Source organism: Myotis yumanensis, unplaced genomic scaffold (genome assembly GCF_028538775.1).
Source record: "Myotis yumanensis isolate MYYU_CA2020_CCGP unplaced genomic scaffold, mMyoYum1.0.hap1 SCAF_19, whole genome shotgun sequence".
NCBI lineage: Eukaryota > Metazoa > Chordata > Mammalia > Chiroptera > Vespertilionidae > Myotis > Myotis yumanensis.
In genome coordinates, this window is record NW_027223770.1 from 11,024,151 (window position 1) to 11,039,694 (window position 15,544).

The following is a 15,544-nucleotide window of genomic DNA, read 5'->3' on the forward strand; positions in this document are numbered from 1 at the left end:
TCAAGCTGAATACTTTAACTTACTCTTTCTGTTAAAAAACAAACAAACAAAAAACAAAAACCCTCCACTCCAAGGGCTCACCTGAATTCTCTCATTGTGCTAGAATTTGGTCGTTTTGAACATCGCTCTAAAAAGAGCAGCTGGGATTTGAGAACCGTTATTGAAGTGTTTCCAACAACGCCGTTTCAAAACCGCGTCTGTGCGTGCGCAGCTGCCCGGACCCTCTGGTGAGGAGACCCGAGGTCATTACCGAGTGTGAGGGGCTCGAAAGTCTCGAGAGGAAATCTGAGGGCCCTGCTCTGACGGTTAAAACAAAAGCCTGCAAACCTACCGGCGTTTTCCAACGCATCACGCCTCTTCCCGCCCTGGGGAGCTTGACCTAGAGCCAAGTCTCAGCCGCACAGGTTCCTCAGGGACCGAAAACCGCCGGGAGAAAGCCTCCCGCCACGCCCAGATCCGCCCTGAGCCGCTCCAGCCCGGATGAAGTCTTCCTCCGCCCACCCAGCTGCGCCGAGGCCCCGCCCCACTTCCACTACTTGATTGGCTCTGGTGACCGGCCCCCCGAGTGTCGGCTTTGGATTGGTCAACCTGGCCGCCGCTCGGGGGCGCGCGGCGGGCGTGACCACGCCCCTTACGTCCGGACGCTTGGTCGCCTCAGGAGGCGCCGTAATCGCGGTCCAGAAGGAAGGAGCCCGTCTCTGCGAGGAGCTGTGATGGTGTTGAGTTTGCGGCGAGAGCCGACCGAGACGCGGCGGTCGTGGCCATGAAGGTGAGGGACCGGGGGAGCAGGGCAGTCCCTCCTCGTCTCTCCTCTCCGGCCAGAGCGCCCGAATTGCTTTCTTTTCTCCTCGGCGGAACCTCTCCAGAGACCTCCGCTGAGGGGCGACCTGGCCGCCCGGCGTCTGGGTCCCTGACCGATCCACGACAGATACCCTGGGTTCCCCAATCTCCCCAACTCCCACAGCGCCTCCGGGCCGCAAGCCCGAGGAGCGGGGAGAGGCCGGGCGCCCCCTGCGCTCACGCCTCAGGGCTTCGTGCTGCGCCGGGCCCGGTCCGCGTCCTCGGGGGCCTGAGACAGACCCACTGGTGTTCGCCTCAGCCCTCGCGGCTTTGCCCACTGCGTGCCCTTGCCCGCCCCGAGTCCTTGAACTAACCCAACTGTCGGGACCACCACGGGACTGTCGCAGGACCACAACTGCAGGAGGAAGAGAAAAGGAGTGATGATGGGGGGAGCCGTGAGGCTGGGACCAGGCTAATAGGTTAGACATGTCTCGGGCCGGGGATCCCTCCCGGAAGGATTTTTTTTTTTCCCCCGTAGGTTTAACATTGGGGGCCGCGACCTAAAGCGCTAGCAAACTGGATGTGTCTGCATCGCCAGTAGGTTACGCAGCAAGTAATTTGACAGCTTGAGTTCTTCAAGGTGGGTGTGAGAGCGTGGGAGCGTCGCCGAGTGAGGAGTGGAAGGGAAGGGGGCAGGTTCTGGCCTACTTCGGGGAGCTGGGAATTTTCAAGAGCTCCGTGTACAACAGTCAGTTCAGGTATTGATTCATTTGCCCACCTCCAACCCAGCGGGGTGAGTCATAAGGTGATGCTACCCTTTGAGACACAAGCCGATTTCATTCATCTCAGTGAAGAGGTGTGCTCGGTGCGGTAGGAAAGCTCACAGAGCGAGCGGCCGGCTGAGAACTGGACCTGCACAAAGTCTCCGAGATTGACGGTGGAAGACTGATCAGGGAGTGTCAGGTAGCTGGAGAAATTCAACATACATTTCATCAAACATGTCCTGTGTGCCAGGACGGAGATGTTGTTAGTAGAAGTAATTCAAAACACAATCCCACCCTTTAGAAGTTTGCCAGTCAAGAGAGACATTCCAAGTAACTACATTATGAGAATGGGGGGCGGGGTGGGGGGGGGGGGAGGGAGGGGGGAGTGAAACCCTCAAGAGCAAGAAAGGTTATTTCTGGCCGCAGGAAGCAAGGAAGAGTTTTGCAATAGGTAACTTTTGAACTGTGTGTTCAAGTATGAGGCTATCTTAGGAGGAGCTTATTTTCTACTTCCAAGCTTTAGTGATGAAATATTTCAACCTAGAATACTTATTAAAATGTCTAAAACTAGCTTGCTTTCTTGAAAACCATCATCTTCCAAAAACAACAGAGGGACCTGTGGGTAGAATGCCTCAAAGAACATCAGTATCTTTATTAGTATTAAATGTGTGGCCCATCAAGGAACTAGATGTAGAAGGAATTAGGGACGGTCCAGTGTTGAATTTTTAAAGCAAGTTCTTTAAAAACAGAAGTGTTTTTTAATTTAGGTGGGAGATACAGCTTTCTGAGTTGAAATTTTAGAAATAAAGTTTGGTGGCGGTTGAAGATGTAGAAAAAATATATTTTCATGAAGCAGATCTAAATGGACTTCAATTTGAACAAGATGACAATGATGAAGATACTGCGTTTCATTTATGTTTTTGTGAAAACTGGATTCACAGAATTTAGGATTTGAGCTATTTAATTTTGTTTTATATTGAAATTGTTTTAATTGTGGGGATTTCTAGGCAGGGTCAGTGATTCCTGATGTCAGGAATTCTAACATTTGAACGTTCACTTAAGCAGGTACTTCCAGTGGAATTAAAATTATTTTGAAAGCAAAGCAATCAGATAAAGTACATCTTCACTCAAACCCAGGAGCAACTGGTTTTAGTGTATGTGTGGAATGGGTATTTACTTTCTTCCTTTAATTTGTTTTGAAATAAGTTTTACCTCTTAAGACTCAAGTAACTATTTAACCTTAGAGTAGCATGTAATTAACTCATAAGGGATTTAAAACAAAACAAAATCGGTGTCCTATGTTAATTTGATTTAATCCTCCTTCATGATTTTCTATATTTATATTGATCTCAGCTTTCCTTAATTGTACTAATCACGTTAATTCTTCCATGCTCAAAATGAGATATCAAGGAGAAAGTAATATGTTGACTATAATTTTCTTTCCTTTTTTTTCTTTGAAAGGTGGGGGAGTGGTGCTAAGGATCAAGTACACTGTTTTAGAAAAAGAAAACAAAACCCAAACATGAGGAAGGTAATGATCTCCAGCACACATTATTGTAAAACTCTATCGATGTGACCAAATGTCTTACCTAAAAGTATTACACTTTTAAGATTAGTATCGTTTTTGCAACCTGCTTAATGCCCAAATGGTACGAAGAAAGAATTTAGGATGTAGGTAGATTTTCCTCCTTGGTGGTATATGGTCTGATGTTTGGTCAAAAATGTAGTAGAGTTCCTTGCATATTGTTTTTCAGTTGAGGCAGCAGTTTCAATAAGAAATCTTTTCACATTTTAAGGAGCATATTTTTCTCAAGTGGCTCTAAATAGGATCAGTATTTTTGCTTATTATCTCAACTGTTTCTTCTGCTTTGCTCTAGTTCTACTGGAAAGTTTAACCCAACTGAAATTCAAACTGCAAAACATTGTTTTATATTTACTGGTTTCAAGATTTGAAATATCTTTTCATATAGTTTAAACACAGGACATTGAATTTTAGCAAATTGAAGGTTGTTTGGAGTTTAAAACAAAGGCTACAGTGGTTGAATTCTCTGAGGAAACTTTCACTGATGGAAAAACTGAATCCCTGCCTGGTCTTTGTAGCTTCTTACAACATCCAAGAAAATGTTCTTGAATTTGAAACTTCTAGAGTTATCCTTAAAATATCTGTAAAATATTACCATATTTAATTTAGAGTTGTGGCAAGCAGCTTTTAGGAGGTGGCATTATGATTACTGCTGCTTATCTAGTTTAATCAAAAGCAAACGATTTAGACCATAATTTTTGCAAAAGGGAACTAGGTGTTGGAACAGTAGAATCAGACTGGACCTTGGTTCAGCAACCTCAGTACTTGAGTTCTGGCTAAGAAAGTTTATTTACAAAGTCACAAGTAGAAGTCAGCTGTAGAAGAAATGGGCTCAGGAAACAAGTTGAAGAGGCAAAAGAAGGGCCTTGGAAAGGAAAATGTGCCTGGGGAAGGGGGTGCGGAGGAAGGGGGGTGTGTTCTATAGAAAGAGGGAAGGAGGTCCCTCTCCAGAGGCAGGGATCTTGGAGGAGGTCAGGTGTGTCCTTTTATAGAGTCGTGGTCTTCACTGATTGGTAGGTGCCAGGGTAGGGGGTCATTCATCAATGCAGCTGGTCCTGATGCTAGGCCCTGGCATTGCTTGTCAGGTTTTGCAGCTTTTCTGAGCCTGGAGCTAAAACAGCTGAGGCCTAGATGTTATCCCTACGGGTTAATGCGGGTTAATGCGTAAGGGAGTGGTTGTGCAAGGGCCTGGATTAGAGGCCACTCTTTGTCTCCTTGTTCCTCCTCCTGAAGGGTCTGCATGACTACGGACATGCCAGGGGAGGAAAGGTCAGGAGACGATGCAAGCCGCATGACCAATGATATGCTAGAGGAAGAAAGGTTACCCTGGGGCAGTGAGGTTCTTGTTTTTCCAGTTTTGCACATAGTTAAACACCCAGGGCTTACCCCCCCTGGTGACTTATACCTGGCTCATCGTCCTTGCTCTGCTCATATCTATCTAACTGCCTACCACATAATTATTTAGTTTTCTGCTGTTTTCAAACCCATTGACTCTGTATTTGGCTGTCATTTGATCTTCATGGAAATATATTTTTATTTTTTTAAGAGTGTGAGAGAAAGAAAACATCGACTTGTTGCTCCTTATTCATGCATTCATTGGTTGATTCTTGTTTGTGCCTGACCAGGGAAAGAACCCGAAACCTTGGCATATTGGGACAATACTCTAACCCAGCGGTTCTCAACCTTCTGGCCCTTTAAATACAGTTCCTCATGTTGTGTGACCCAACCATAAAATTATTTTTGTTGCTACTTCATAACTGTAATGTTGCTACTGTTATGAATTGTAAGGTAAATATCTGATATGCAGGATGGTCTTAGGTGACCCCTGTGAAAGGGTCGTTCGACCGCCAAAGGGGTCACAACCCACAGGTTGAGAACCGCTGCTCTAACCATTCTTCTGTAACTCGTTGTAAAACTGATCCCTGAAATCAGGGCAACTTTTCTTATTCTTTATTTTAGTTTGTCTGGTTACCATTACATTTGGTGGAATCATTAAAAGGCATCATATTCTAATGTAGTTTAGGTTTCAAAATTTGTAATAAAGTTTTTGTTAATTCTTTAAATTTTGGAAGTATTTCCCCACCATAGGGATTCTAAAAGCATATTAGATTATACACACAATCAAAGACTGCTGAACCTTGAGGCCATTTGAAAACTGGCACTCTGTCGGAAAGAAGGATAGCTTTAGTTTTCAGAGATCCAGACTTTGGCTTCATTCATGAAAGGGTAATAGTTATTGTTTGTTTTGTTTTTGTTTAAAAGCAAATAAAAGGTGGATGGTGACCCTTACTTCAGCAATATACCTCTTTGGAGTTGAGGCAGAGCAATAACTCAGTGAATTTACTAAAAATTCAAAAGCCAAAGGTCTGTGTCTTGTGTACTGTCTGGAAATTGGGTTTGCTCAGAAAATCTACGAGGAAATATAGTAGTTTGGGAAAAGCTTCAAGCTTGCTAATAAAAGATGAGCAGAGAGTGAATTTAAAAAAATAAGGGAATGCAGGAGGAAGATCTTAGAGGATAGGGAAGTCAGAATAGAACTTGGGTCTCTAAAGCTTTTGAAGAAAGGGTGCAAAAGGGGAAGCTTTTTGGCTGTTATCCTACCATTTACGGTAACTGGGGAAAGGTACTTCAAATAAAACTAGTGACTGAGCTGTCCCAGCCGGGTGGCTCTTATTTATGGGTTTCATTCCTGGTCAGGGCACATTTGATCCCCAGTTGGAGTACGTACGGGAGGCAACTGATCAATGTTTCTTTCTCTCTCCCTACTTCGCTCTCTAAAAAGTCCATAAATATATCTTCTGGTCAGGATTAAAAACAAACAACAAACGAGTGACTGAGGCTTCCACTGTTCAAATTTCAGACCTGTCAAGAAGGCTAGAGTGTTGCAAACACTACTGTCAGAAGCTAACAGTATACATAGGCAGATTTACCCTCAGGATGTGCTAGGAGTATTATTGGCAGATTATTCTCTTAATGGGAGATTTTGTCCAATTTTGAGTTCACAGATCTAACGAGGCCAAAACCTAGATTTTTCAGTGTTTCCTCTTTCCCTCTGCTCTGGTTTTTGGTCGAGTTGTACCAAATAATAGGTTGTAGCAACATATTTTTGCCTGTCTGTGTTTTTTAATTTTTATTTTATGATGATGTAACCAAGAGAAGATGAAGTGATCTTTTCATTTTTTTCCCTTCTGGTGAATGAAGGAGGAAATTCCATCCCCTTTATAGAAACATGAGGATTGGGACAAAATTGTCACCCTCCAATATTGATGTCTACCTGTTTTCCTGAAGTAAACTCTTCTATTTCTTCACCAGAGCTGTGAACATTTTCAGCCTAGAATTTTAATGATCATGGTTTGGAAATTCGTATTCTGTAACTTATTATACAACTGATTTCTGAAAGAACACAATGTGTGGCAGTGCTGTTTTTAAAAGGGAGTATGATTTGTATTTGAGATTTTTAACCTGCTAGGTCAGAGTCATTTTTTACCTTTATTATTTTTTCTCATTGAAACAATTTGAACTTTCTGGGTAGCATGAAAATTTTAAATAATGTTACATTGCCGTTCAAGAGGTAATATAAAGGAACCTTTTACACAGTTATTTATCAGAGTCATGATGGCAGAACTATAGATGCAGTGGAAAAAAGTTCTGTCCACAAGGAACATTTGCTGGAGTTGGGAAGACATCTCCCAGAAATCAAAACAGGGATAAAAGCTAATATAGCTGTTTAATTGTTTAGTAGTTAGGTCAGCAGGAAGCTGAAGCTTCTCAAAACTTTACTTCTTTAAACTTCTGGAATAAAGAAAAGTTTATTCCGGTGGTATAGTCTACAGTTGAGTTATGTTTAACTCCCCCAAAATGTTATGTACAAATTAAAATTTTTAAGACAACGTTTTACTTGTTTTAAGAGCTTACCTTTTAAAGCACTGTAGATGGAATCCTCTGGTAAAAGAATACTCACTTTAGCGCTGGCTGGTGTGGCTATGTTGGTTGGAGTGTTGTCCTGTATACCAGAGGGTGGCGGTTTCGATTCCCAATCAGGGCACTTATTAGGGTTCTACCCCTGGTTAGAGCAAGTGTGGGAGGTGGCCTGATTGATGTTTCTCTCTCACATGGATTTTCTCTTTCCCTTCCTCTCTCTAAAATCAATTTTTTAAAAAAAGAATATTCACTTTAAATGAGTAAATCTGGATTTTCATCCTTTTATGTTTAAACAAACCATGATTCTAAAGTATATATTAAAGGTATGAACTATTAACTATAATTTAACCGGACTTTTAAAGGCATCACTATTTCTTGAGAATTACAGGGTGTGAAGCTATATAATACTTAAGTCAGTGACCCTGATACTTAAGACTGTTTGAATCTTGTATTGTGGTTTCTTACTACTTTACCTTCTCCTTTCCCTGTATTTAATATAACATATTACTCCTGGGTAGTAGCAAGAATAGTATGATCCTTCTATAGCATCCCAAATAGCCTTTTAAAATTGTTTTTAAAAAGTTTTTGAAGAACTTGGAAAAACAGTAAATGTTTGAACAAATTAGATAAATAAATGAACTATGCCAGGTCATGTGCTGCCATTTTAACACATAAGATCTCACCTAACTGGACTTAAGATCTCTTCTAACCAGACTTCTATTACCTATCACTTATCCAGAGTCTACAATATGCTTTAAAATTAGGTCAAGGGACAAACATTGGCTCCAAACATCATAGCTTTTCTACTTTAAGCATGGGAAAATACCTTGAGCTCTCACTGAAAAAAATATGTATATATATTTCTAACAAGCTTGGTTATTGGGTTTCTGAGTCTGCAGTAAAAAAGGAGACAGATTGCTAGGTGGGTATAGTGATAGCAGTTTGTGGTTCACAGAAAGGGAAGAGATAAAAGAAAAAAGACCTAAAAGGGCAGTACATTACTTCTAGGCCACTTAGTGGAGTGGCAGATAGCCCATACATTGTGTTCAGTATTTTCAGTTTGAAAGGTAGAATAGCCCTCACTGGTTTGCTCAGTGGTTAGTGTTGGCCCTCGGACTGAAGGATCTCCAGTACGATTCCTGATCTAAGGCATGTACCTGGGTTGCAGGTTCAATCCCAGGCCCTGGTCAGGGGTGCGTAGGCAACCAATGGATGTGTCTCTCTCACATCGATGTTTCTGTCCCCCTTCTCTCCTTACACTCTCTCACTAAAAACAATTGAAAAAATTATCCTCGGGTGAGGATTAACAACAACAAAAAGTAGAATAACTGCTTTTAAAAAATATTTTCCTTAATATCAAATGAATATATTCCTTTTAAAGATTTTGGGAAGTAGACTCAAAAAAATAAATTATACAAAGATACATTAAATACTTAAAAGAGCTTCAGTTGGCATTTTGATGTTTTCCCAGTCATTTTTTTTTAAATAAAAAAATTTATGCCATGTTTTATTATGCCCAGTTACAAATGAGAACAGAAGTTTAATGGAATTAAGTAATTTGAATTTATATTCTTTCTGCTAAATGATAGCTGGGAAAATCTGCCTCAGCACAGAAAAAATAGTAGTTTTTATGAGTATCCCCAATGGGAAATATTCTTTGCAAATACCAGAAAGTTATCTTTCCAAATAGCTTAAAATTTTGACACTTTAAAGCAGGGGTCCTCAAACTTTTTAAACAGGGGGCCAGTTCACTGTCCCTCAGACCGTTGGAGGGCCGGACTATAGTTTAAAACAAACTATGAACAAATTCCTATGCACACTGCACATATCTTATTTTGAAGTAAAAAAACAAAATGGGAACAAATACAATATTTGTATTTGCATGTGGCCCGCGGGCCGTAGTTTGAGGACCCCTGCTTTAAAGAATAATCGTAGCTCTAGCTGGTTTGGCTCAATGGATAGAGTATTGGCCTGCGAACTGAAGGGTCCCGGGTTCGATTCTGGTCCAGGGCACATGCCGGGTTTCAGGCTCGATCCCCAGTAGGGGTGTGCAGGAGGCAGCTGATCAATGATTCTCTCTCATCATTGATGTTTCTATCTCTCTCTCTTCCTCTCCCTTCCTCTCTGAAATCAATAAAATAAAAAATTTTAAAGAATAATCTCAAAGTTATTTAGGGTAAACATACCTCTCCAGAATGGCATTCCCTGAAGATCTCAGAGAGCCCAGGTTCCACTTAGCTTTAATCTGGTTCCTTCTTATATTCCTTTCTAGGCGGGTGCCACATCTATGTGGGCTTCATGCTGTGGACTGCTGAATGAAGTCATGGGAACCGGAGCTGTCAGGGGTCAGCAGGCAGGATTCGCCGGAAGTACCGGTCCATTCAGATTTACGCCAAACTCTGATTTTTCCGCTACTTACCCACCAGCACCTACAGAAGGGCCTAATATAGTTTGCAAAGCCTGTGGACTTTCATTTTCAGTCTTCAGAAAGAAGGTGAGTTAGATGAAATGTTATATACAAAAGACATCAGAATTCTTGATTGTATGTAATTTTGAATATTAACGAATCTTCATTTCTTTTTATAAAAATACCAAAAAGTTAGTCCTATTAATCATTTCCCATTTAGGAAAGTACTCAGTTGGAGGGACTAAATTACTGTTCAAGTTTTCTGACTAGACATTGTTACTTGTCATGTTGCTCCTGAACTTTGACCTGTTTGTACACCTTGATTCTTCCTAATGATGCTTATGTTCTAAAGCAAGAGATTTATTTATTTATTTATTTATTTTTTATATTTTATTGATTTTTTACAGAGAGGAAGGGAGAGAGATAGAGAGTCAGAAACATCGATCAGCTGCCTCCTGCACACCCCCCACTGGGGATGTGCCCGCAACCCAGGTACATGCCCTTGACCGGAATCGAACCTGGGACCTTTCAGTCCGCAGGCCGATGCTCTATCCACTGAGCCAAACCGGTTTCAGCAAAAAGCAAGAGATTTAATTAGTCTACAGTTTTGTTCAGAGATGACTTACTGTATATACTCTGATCTCAAGTTTCAAAAAATATATCCCTAACCATATTCTTAACTCAAGTGAAGAAATAAATGTAAGTATTAAGGTTACTACTGTTCAACATAAAACACTTGGGTTAAAGTTGTTCTTTCTGAGAACCATCATGCAATAGTTCTCACAATCTTTGATTGTCAATTCAGTCCTTTAAAATACTTTCCTTTAAAATACTTAAGGAACAAGGTATTAGCTTGTGGGAACAATGCACCAAGTGGAAATGACCACATCTTAGTGTCTACTTGAAGTTTTGCTAGTGGAATGGCTTTGACTGTGATTAAGGCTGTGTAGGGTAAAGATTACTGCATTAGTGGGGTCCTCTGTTCACTTGGATTGATCTTGAGAGATCAGTTTCCTTTCTCCTTCCTTGTGTTATATGCATTCCCCTCCCCTGCTTCTCTTTAAGTGGAAATTGTTCACATAAAAAAAGTTTGTGGTTGTGCTTTCTGCTCCATGTGGTTCCAGATAGCTCTGCTCTGCTAATTACATGTTTGCCCCAAGGGGTGGAAAGGTTTTAATTCATTAACACAAGAGTGTATTTTTTTTTTTTTAAAGGGCTGTATTTGAACTTCTGTGAATCCAAACTGCCTTGGCAGTGACTGTTCTTTATTTTCATGGCTTTTGGAACATAAAAACACCTGTGAGAATAGTCTGGTGCCACAAAGCACTTCATAAGAACTAGAATTAAATGTTAAAAGAAGGCAAAAAAGAAAGAAAACTAGTACTTTCACAACGGCTCATAGCTGGCTATCATTAAATGCTTCTTTTCTATTTGTTTCTTCAGCACATATGTTGTGACTGCAAGAAGGATTTTTGCTCCGTTTGCTCAGTCTTACAAGAAAATCTTCGTAGATGTTCCACCTGCCACTTATTACAAGAGACGGCCTTTCAGCGCCCTCAGTTAATGCGACTGAAAGTGAAGGATCTGCGGCAATATCTCATTCTTAGAAACATACCCATTGATACCTGTCGAGAGAAAGAAGACTTGGTAGATTTAGTGCTGTGCCACCATGGGCTGGGCTCTGAGGATGACCTGGACACCAGCAGTCTGAATTCCTCAAGGTCCCAGAATTCTAGTTTTTTTACACATTCATTTTTTTCAAACTATACAGCACCCTCTGCTACCATGTCTTCATTTCAGGGAGAACTAATGGGTAGAGACCGGACTTTAGGATCTGGAGCCTTGGCACAGGTATGATTGGTAATTACCCTAAGGGTCTGGCATGTCTACTCTTGGTGGGGTCTTTAGGGGTTGATGCCTCCTTCTGGGAGCAGAGGTTCCACACACTGCTGAACTTTGCACTTACAAGCCTCCTGATGTGAGTTACCAAGCTTAGGTGCTAGGTGGCCCCAAAGTGAGCTATTTGAAGGGTCCTAAATAACTCATCAGTTTCTTGACCTTAGTTACCTCAGTTTCCCTATCTTATATGCTGAAATGACTGAAAAGTCAAATATAAACATTTGCAAGACTGTGTCAGTGACCATGGAGACAGTAGTGTAAGTTAACCTAATGCCCAGTTGTCTTGCTGCAGTAAAAGTGCCCTAATTCGGATCATGGGAAAGAACAGTTGAATTAGTGAACGAATGTGGTTATTTGTTAATTTCAAAGAAGTACCAGTGCAGAATACTCTCCCAGTGAGGTCTGCAGATGCTGCCATTTGATGCTTGTGTACCAGAGGGGTAGAATATTTGAAACAGAACTAACCTTGACTGTTATAGAGCCATGGTCAAGAAAGTCAGAGAAAGATATGAAAGAAGGTATATAAATCAAACGGATTTCTGTCCTTCCTAAAGAGAAGAGTGCCTCTGACTGTTGAGGAATTTCTAAAAACTAGAACTAGCAATAGCTATCAGTGAAGAAGTCTAGAAACCATTCTTTGGAATTACTATCGAGATCTTTCAATCATATCCCCCGACACTTGCACTGATCTTAGAACTTTAGTTTCTATCTATATCTTAGAGGCTTAAACTAGCTATATGTAAGCAGGTCCTTTGATAATGACTCAGTGCAATTCCATAGGCTTATGGCTTTGGACTTTGGTCCCATGATGGGACCGTCCTCAGGGTTCTGGTTAGGTTTTATAAATTCACATATACCTAGGAATTTGGCTTTTGAGATAATTTTACAGACGTGAAGTTGATCAAATCATGTAGGGCCCAACTCTTTGGAAGGGGCAGCAGCATTCAGGATCCAAAGAAGTCATGGAATATGCCCATTGTTGAGCGCATTCTTGGGGAAGGTCTGTGGAAAGGTTTACTCCAGTGATAAAGATGGGTTGATACTGTTAGGAAAAGGTGATTTCTGACATAACCATATCCATTATGCATATAGGTACAAAGTGAAACAGCATCAGCAAACACAGATGATGACGACGACGATGATGATGATGATGACGAAGAAGACAACTTGGAGGAACAGGTGAGAGCTCCTATAAAATTTGGTTTCCTGACATGTCAACTTGGCAAGCAGGAAAAGGCCCATGTACACTTTTGCTGATTAGCAGAGGATATTTCTTTAGGTTTGAATGTAGCACAATATATAACTAGAGACCCGGTGCATGAAATTCGTGCACAGGTAGGGTCCCTAGGCTTGGCTGGTGATCAGGGCCGATTAGCTGCCGGCCGGGGCCTTCCTTCATTCTGCACCGCCCCCTGGTGATCACACATCAAAGCGAGTGGTCAAACTCCTGAGGGGACAATTTGCATATTAGCTTTTTATGATATAGGATACTTCAAGGACTGACAAGTAATCTGGAAAGAATATATAGGGCCAGTCATGACTGTAGGGTGAGAGCATGTCATTTTCCTTGCTGTGGGAGGTCTGAATTGGTAGGAATAAAAGTGCTGTATAATTTCAGGCGCCTGGCATCTCCAAGAAGAGACTGAGAGCTTCACTCTCTGACCTGTCAAGCCTTGAAGATGTGGAAGGGATGAGCGTGCGCCAGCTGAAGGAAATCCTGGCTCGGAATTTTGTCAACTATTCTGGCTGTTGTGAAAAATGGGAGCTGGTAGAGAAAGTAAACCGCTTATACAAAGAGAATGAAGAAAACCAAAAGTCATGTAGGTTTCTTTTTTCCTATTTCCCCTGTAGTATCCTTCCTTAGGCTTCAGAAGCTGGGCTGTTTCTGTTACAAGTCAAATTTATTTCTGTGACAGGGATTTCTCTTAAATCCAGGGATTACTGGCTTCTTCAACCTTGAATTATTGTCCTTCCAAACCATATTCATGATCCCCATTGATCCTTTCTGTGACCTGTAGAAATGGAAGCCTCAATATCTCTAACTCTAGGTCCAAATCTCAGACTATGAACTTAAAAAAATTTTTTTAAATCCTCACCCAAGGATATGCTTATTGATTTTAGAGAGAGGGGAAAGGGGGGGGGGGGGGGGGAGAGAACATCGATTGGTTGCCTTCCATATGTGACCTGACCAGGGATTGATCTCGCAGCCTTTTGGTATACAATGACACTCCAACTAAATGTCATACCAAGTCATGGCAGGCAAGCTGTGAACTTTTAGAATTCATTTAGCACCTTTCTTATTCAGATTCTGGATTTTCTCAAAACCTAATCTGGGCCAGAGAGCCAGAAAAGGCCCACAACCCTTTTCAGTTACATTTCATCAGTACCAGGGTGGCCAGAAACATAGGTGGCTTTTGAGATGCTTCCAAGGCTGGAGTCTGGGGCTTCCTCCAACTACAGGCTACTTGATGTACAACTCTTTGTAACTTCACTATGGAAATATAACTTTTTCCTGCTGAGATGAGGCCCCGGACACTGCAACTTTCCCAAGTTGGAGGTGGCTGAAAATTTCAAGGTGTTCTGACTCCAAGGCCCATATTAAGGACAACCTAGGTTTCCTCATTTTTATTTACAGAAGCAATCCTCACCAAAACCTGGAATTACATAGATTAAAATAGAATTAAATAGCTAACATTTGTTGGGCACTTCATACCTGGTCCTAAGCTAAGCATTTCTCATTTATTTATTCTCACAAAACTCTACCAGGTGTAGGCATTAATATTGCCATCTCTAGTGGAGGGAAGTGCAGAGAAGTTGGGATTATTTCTTACTGCAGGATCATGCTGTGCCTATTGTGGTCACTCAGCAGGTGGCTGCTCAGCCTATCAGGCGCAGTTCTAGCTCTCTGTTGCCTTTCAGATGGCGAGCGGCTGCAGCTGCAGGAAGAGGAAGATGACAGCCTGTGCCGGATCTGCATGGATGCTGTCATCGACTGCGTCCTGCTTGAGTGTGGGCACATGGTCACCTGCACCAAGTGCGGCAAGCGCATGAGTGAGTGTCCCATCTGCCGACAATATGTGGTGCGCGCTGTGCACGTGTTCAAGTCCTGAAGTAGATGCTCTCCCCGATAGGACATTCGCCCCCAAGCTTGAACCCAGACATTTCCGTGCACAGAAGGGACTGGAAACTTACTGTTCGAAAGTTGAAGTTATTTTTTAAAATTATTTTCACTACTAACTGGGAACAAAGATTCATCGTAAGTTACGGCAACATTGGTCCGTGCCATACGCCTGTCAGCCTGTGGACATGCTGTTTCCCAGGTTCAGCCCGGCTTCATCACACGTCTGTGATCAGTAACTGCTGATGGCATCAGCTACTCTCCCTTTGGAGGACATTTCTCTTCTCTTCTCCGTTCTCCTGTTTTTAGCTTAAACTACTCAGATGTTTGAAACTTCTGTTTGGATGAGATCACTGTCCACAACTGACCAACATGGTACATGCTGAGCAGTGGTACCTCTGAATGTTCACTTTATTAGTCATGGATATTTTAAATGCTACTATTTGATGAATGTAAGTTTCCACATTGTTGCTATTTCTGAATTTAAACTTCATTGAGAACACTGACATTCTTCTATATAGTCAACTGCCAGGGCCTTAGAGACTAATAACATGTCCATTTCTGTTCAGGTACAGCTTTTTATAGCAAGGGCTGCATCTAGCTTCTTCACTAGAAAAAAGTGTGTGTTAAATTCTTTACTAATGTGTAATTGGTTTACACTGTTTTGTATAGTGAAAGTGTATTTTCAGTGCTACTGCTAGCTAATTTGAACTTTAGGAATAAAATTAGATTTTCAAAAATGCTTTTCTTTACATTGTCCTAGTTAGTTTCTAATTCACTTGGGTATAGTGTGAATGGGTGTCCACACCAAGGTATGTGCCCTTGAACGGAATCAAACATGGGACCTTTTGATCTGTAGGCCAACGTTCTATCCACTGAGCCAAACCGGCTAGGGCTGTAGCTCCCTTCTTCGTAAGAGCCCAGGGTGGGTGTCGGCTGCGGTTCACACTAACCAGCATGAGCAGGTCATTGCCTCCCTACAGAAGCCATAAAACTCGGCACCTGCTGAAGCTTTAGGAGCACTTATCTTGCCTTACTTATTGTGAGACAGTGAGCTCCAGAAATTCAGCCCT

General features: G+C 41.9%; 1 protein-coding gene across 6 annotated transcripts; it reads left to right on the plus strand.

Moving 5' to 3' along the window:
- Positions 1 to 652: 652 nt before the first annotated feature.
- Positions 653 to 15,211, plus strand: RNF34 (ring finger protein 34). Of its 6 annotated transcripts, XM_070399576.1 has the most exons (9): positions 653 to 769; positions 1,319 to 1,420; positions 2,610 to 2,698; positions 3,006 to 3,075; positions 9,320 to 9,541; positions 10,898 to 11,305; positions 12,446 to 12,532; positions 12,972 to 13,173; positions 14,273 to 15,211. In XM_070399576.1, the coding sequence occupies exons 4-9, from the start codon at positions 3,067 to 3,069 to the stop codon at positions 14,461 to 14,463; spliced, it is 1,119 nt and encodes a 372-aa protein (XP_070255677.1). In that variant the 5' UTR covers positions 653 to 769; positions 1,319 to 1,420; positions 2,610 to 2,698; positions 3,006 to 3,066; the 3' UTR covers positions 14,464 to 15,211. The 6 variants fall into 6 exon arrangements, with proteins under 6 accessions (XP_070255677.1, XP_070255680.1, XP_070255678.1 ...); XM_070399579.1 differs by lacking the exon at positions 2,610 to 2,698; XM_070399577.1 differs by lacking the exon at positions 1,319 to 1,420.
- The last annotated feature ends 333 nt before the right edge of the window (positions 15,212 to 15,544 follow it).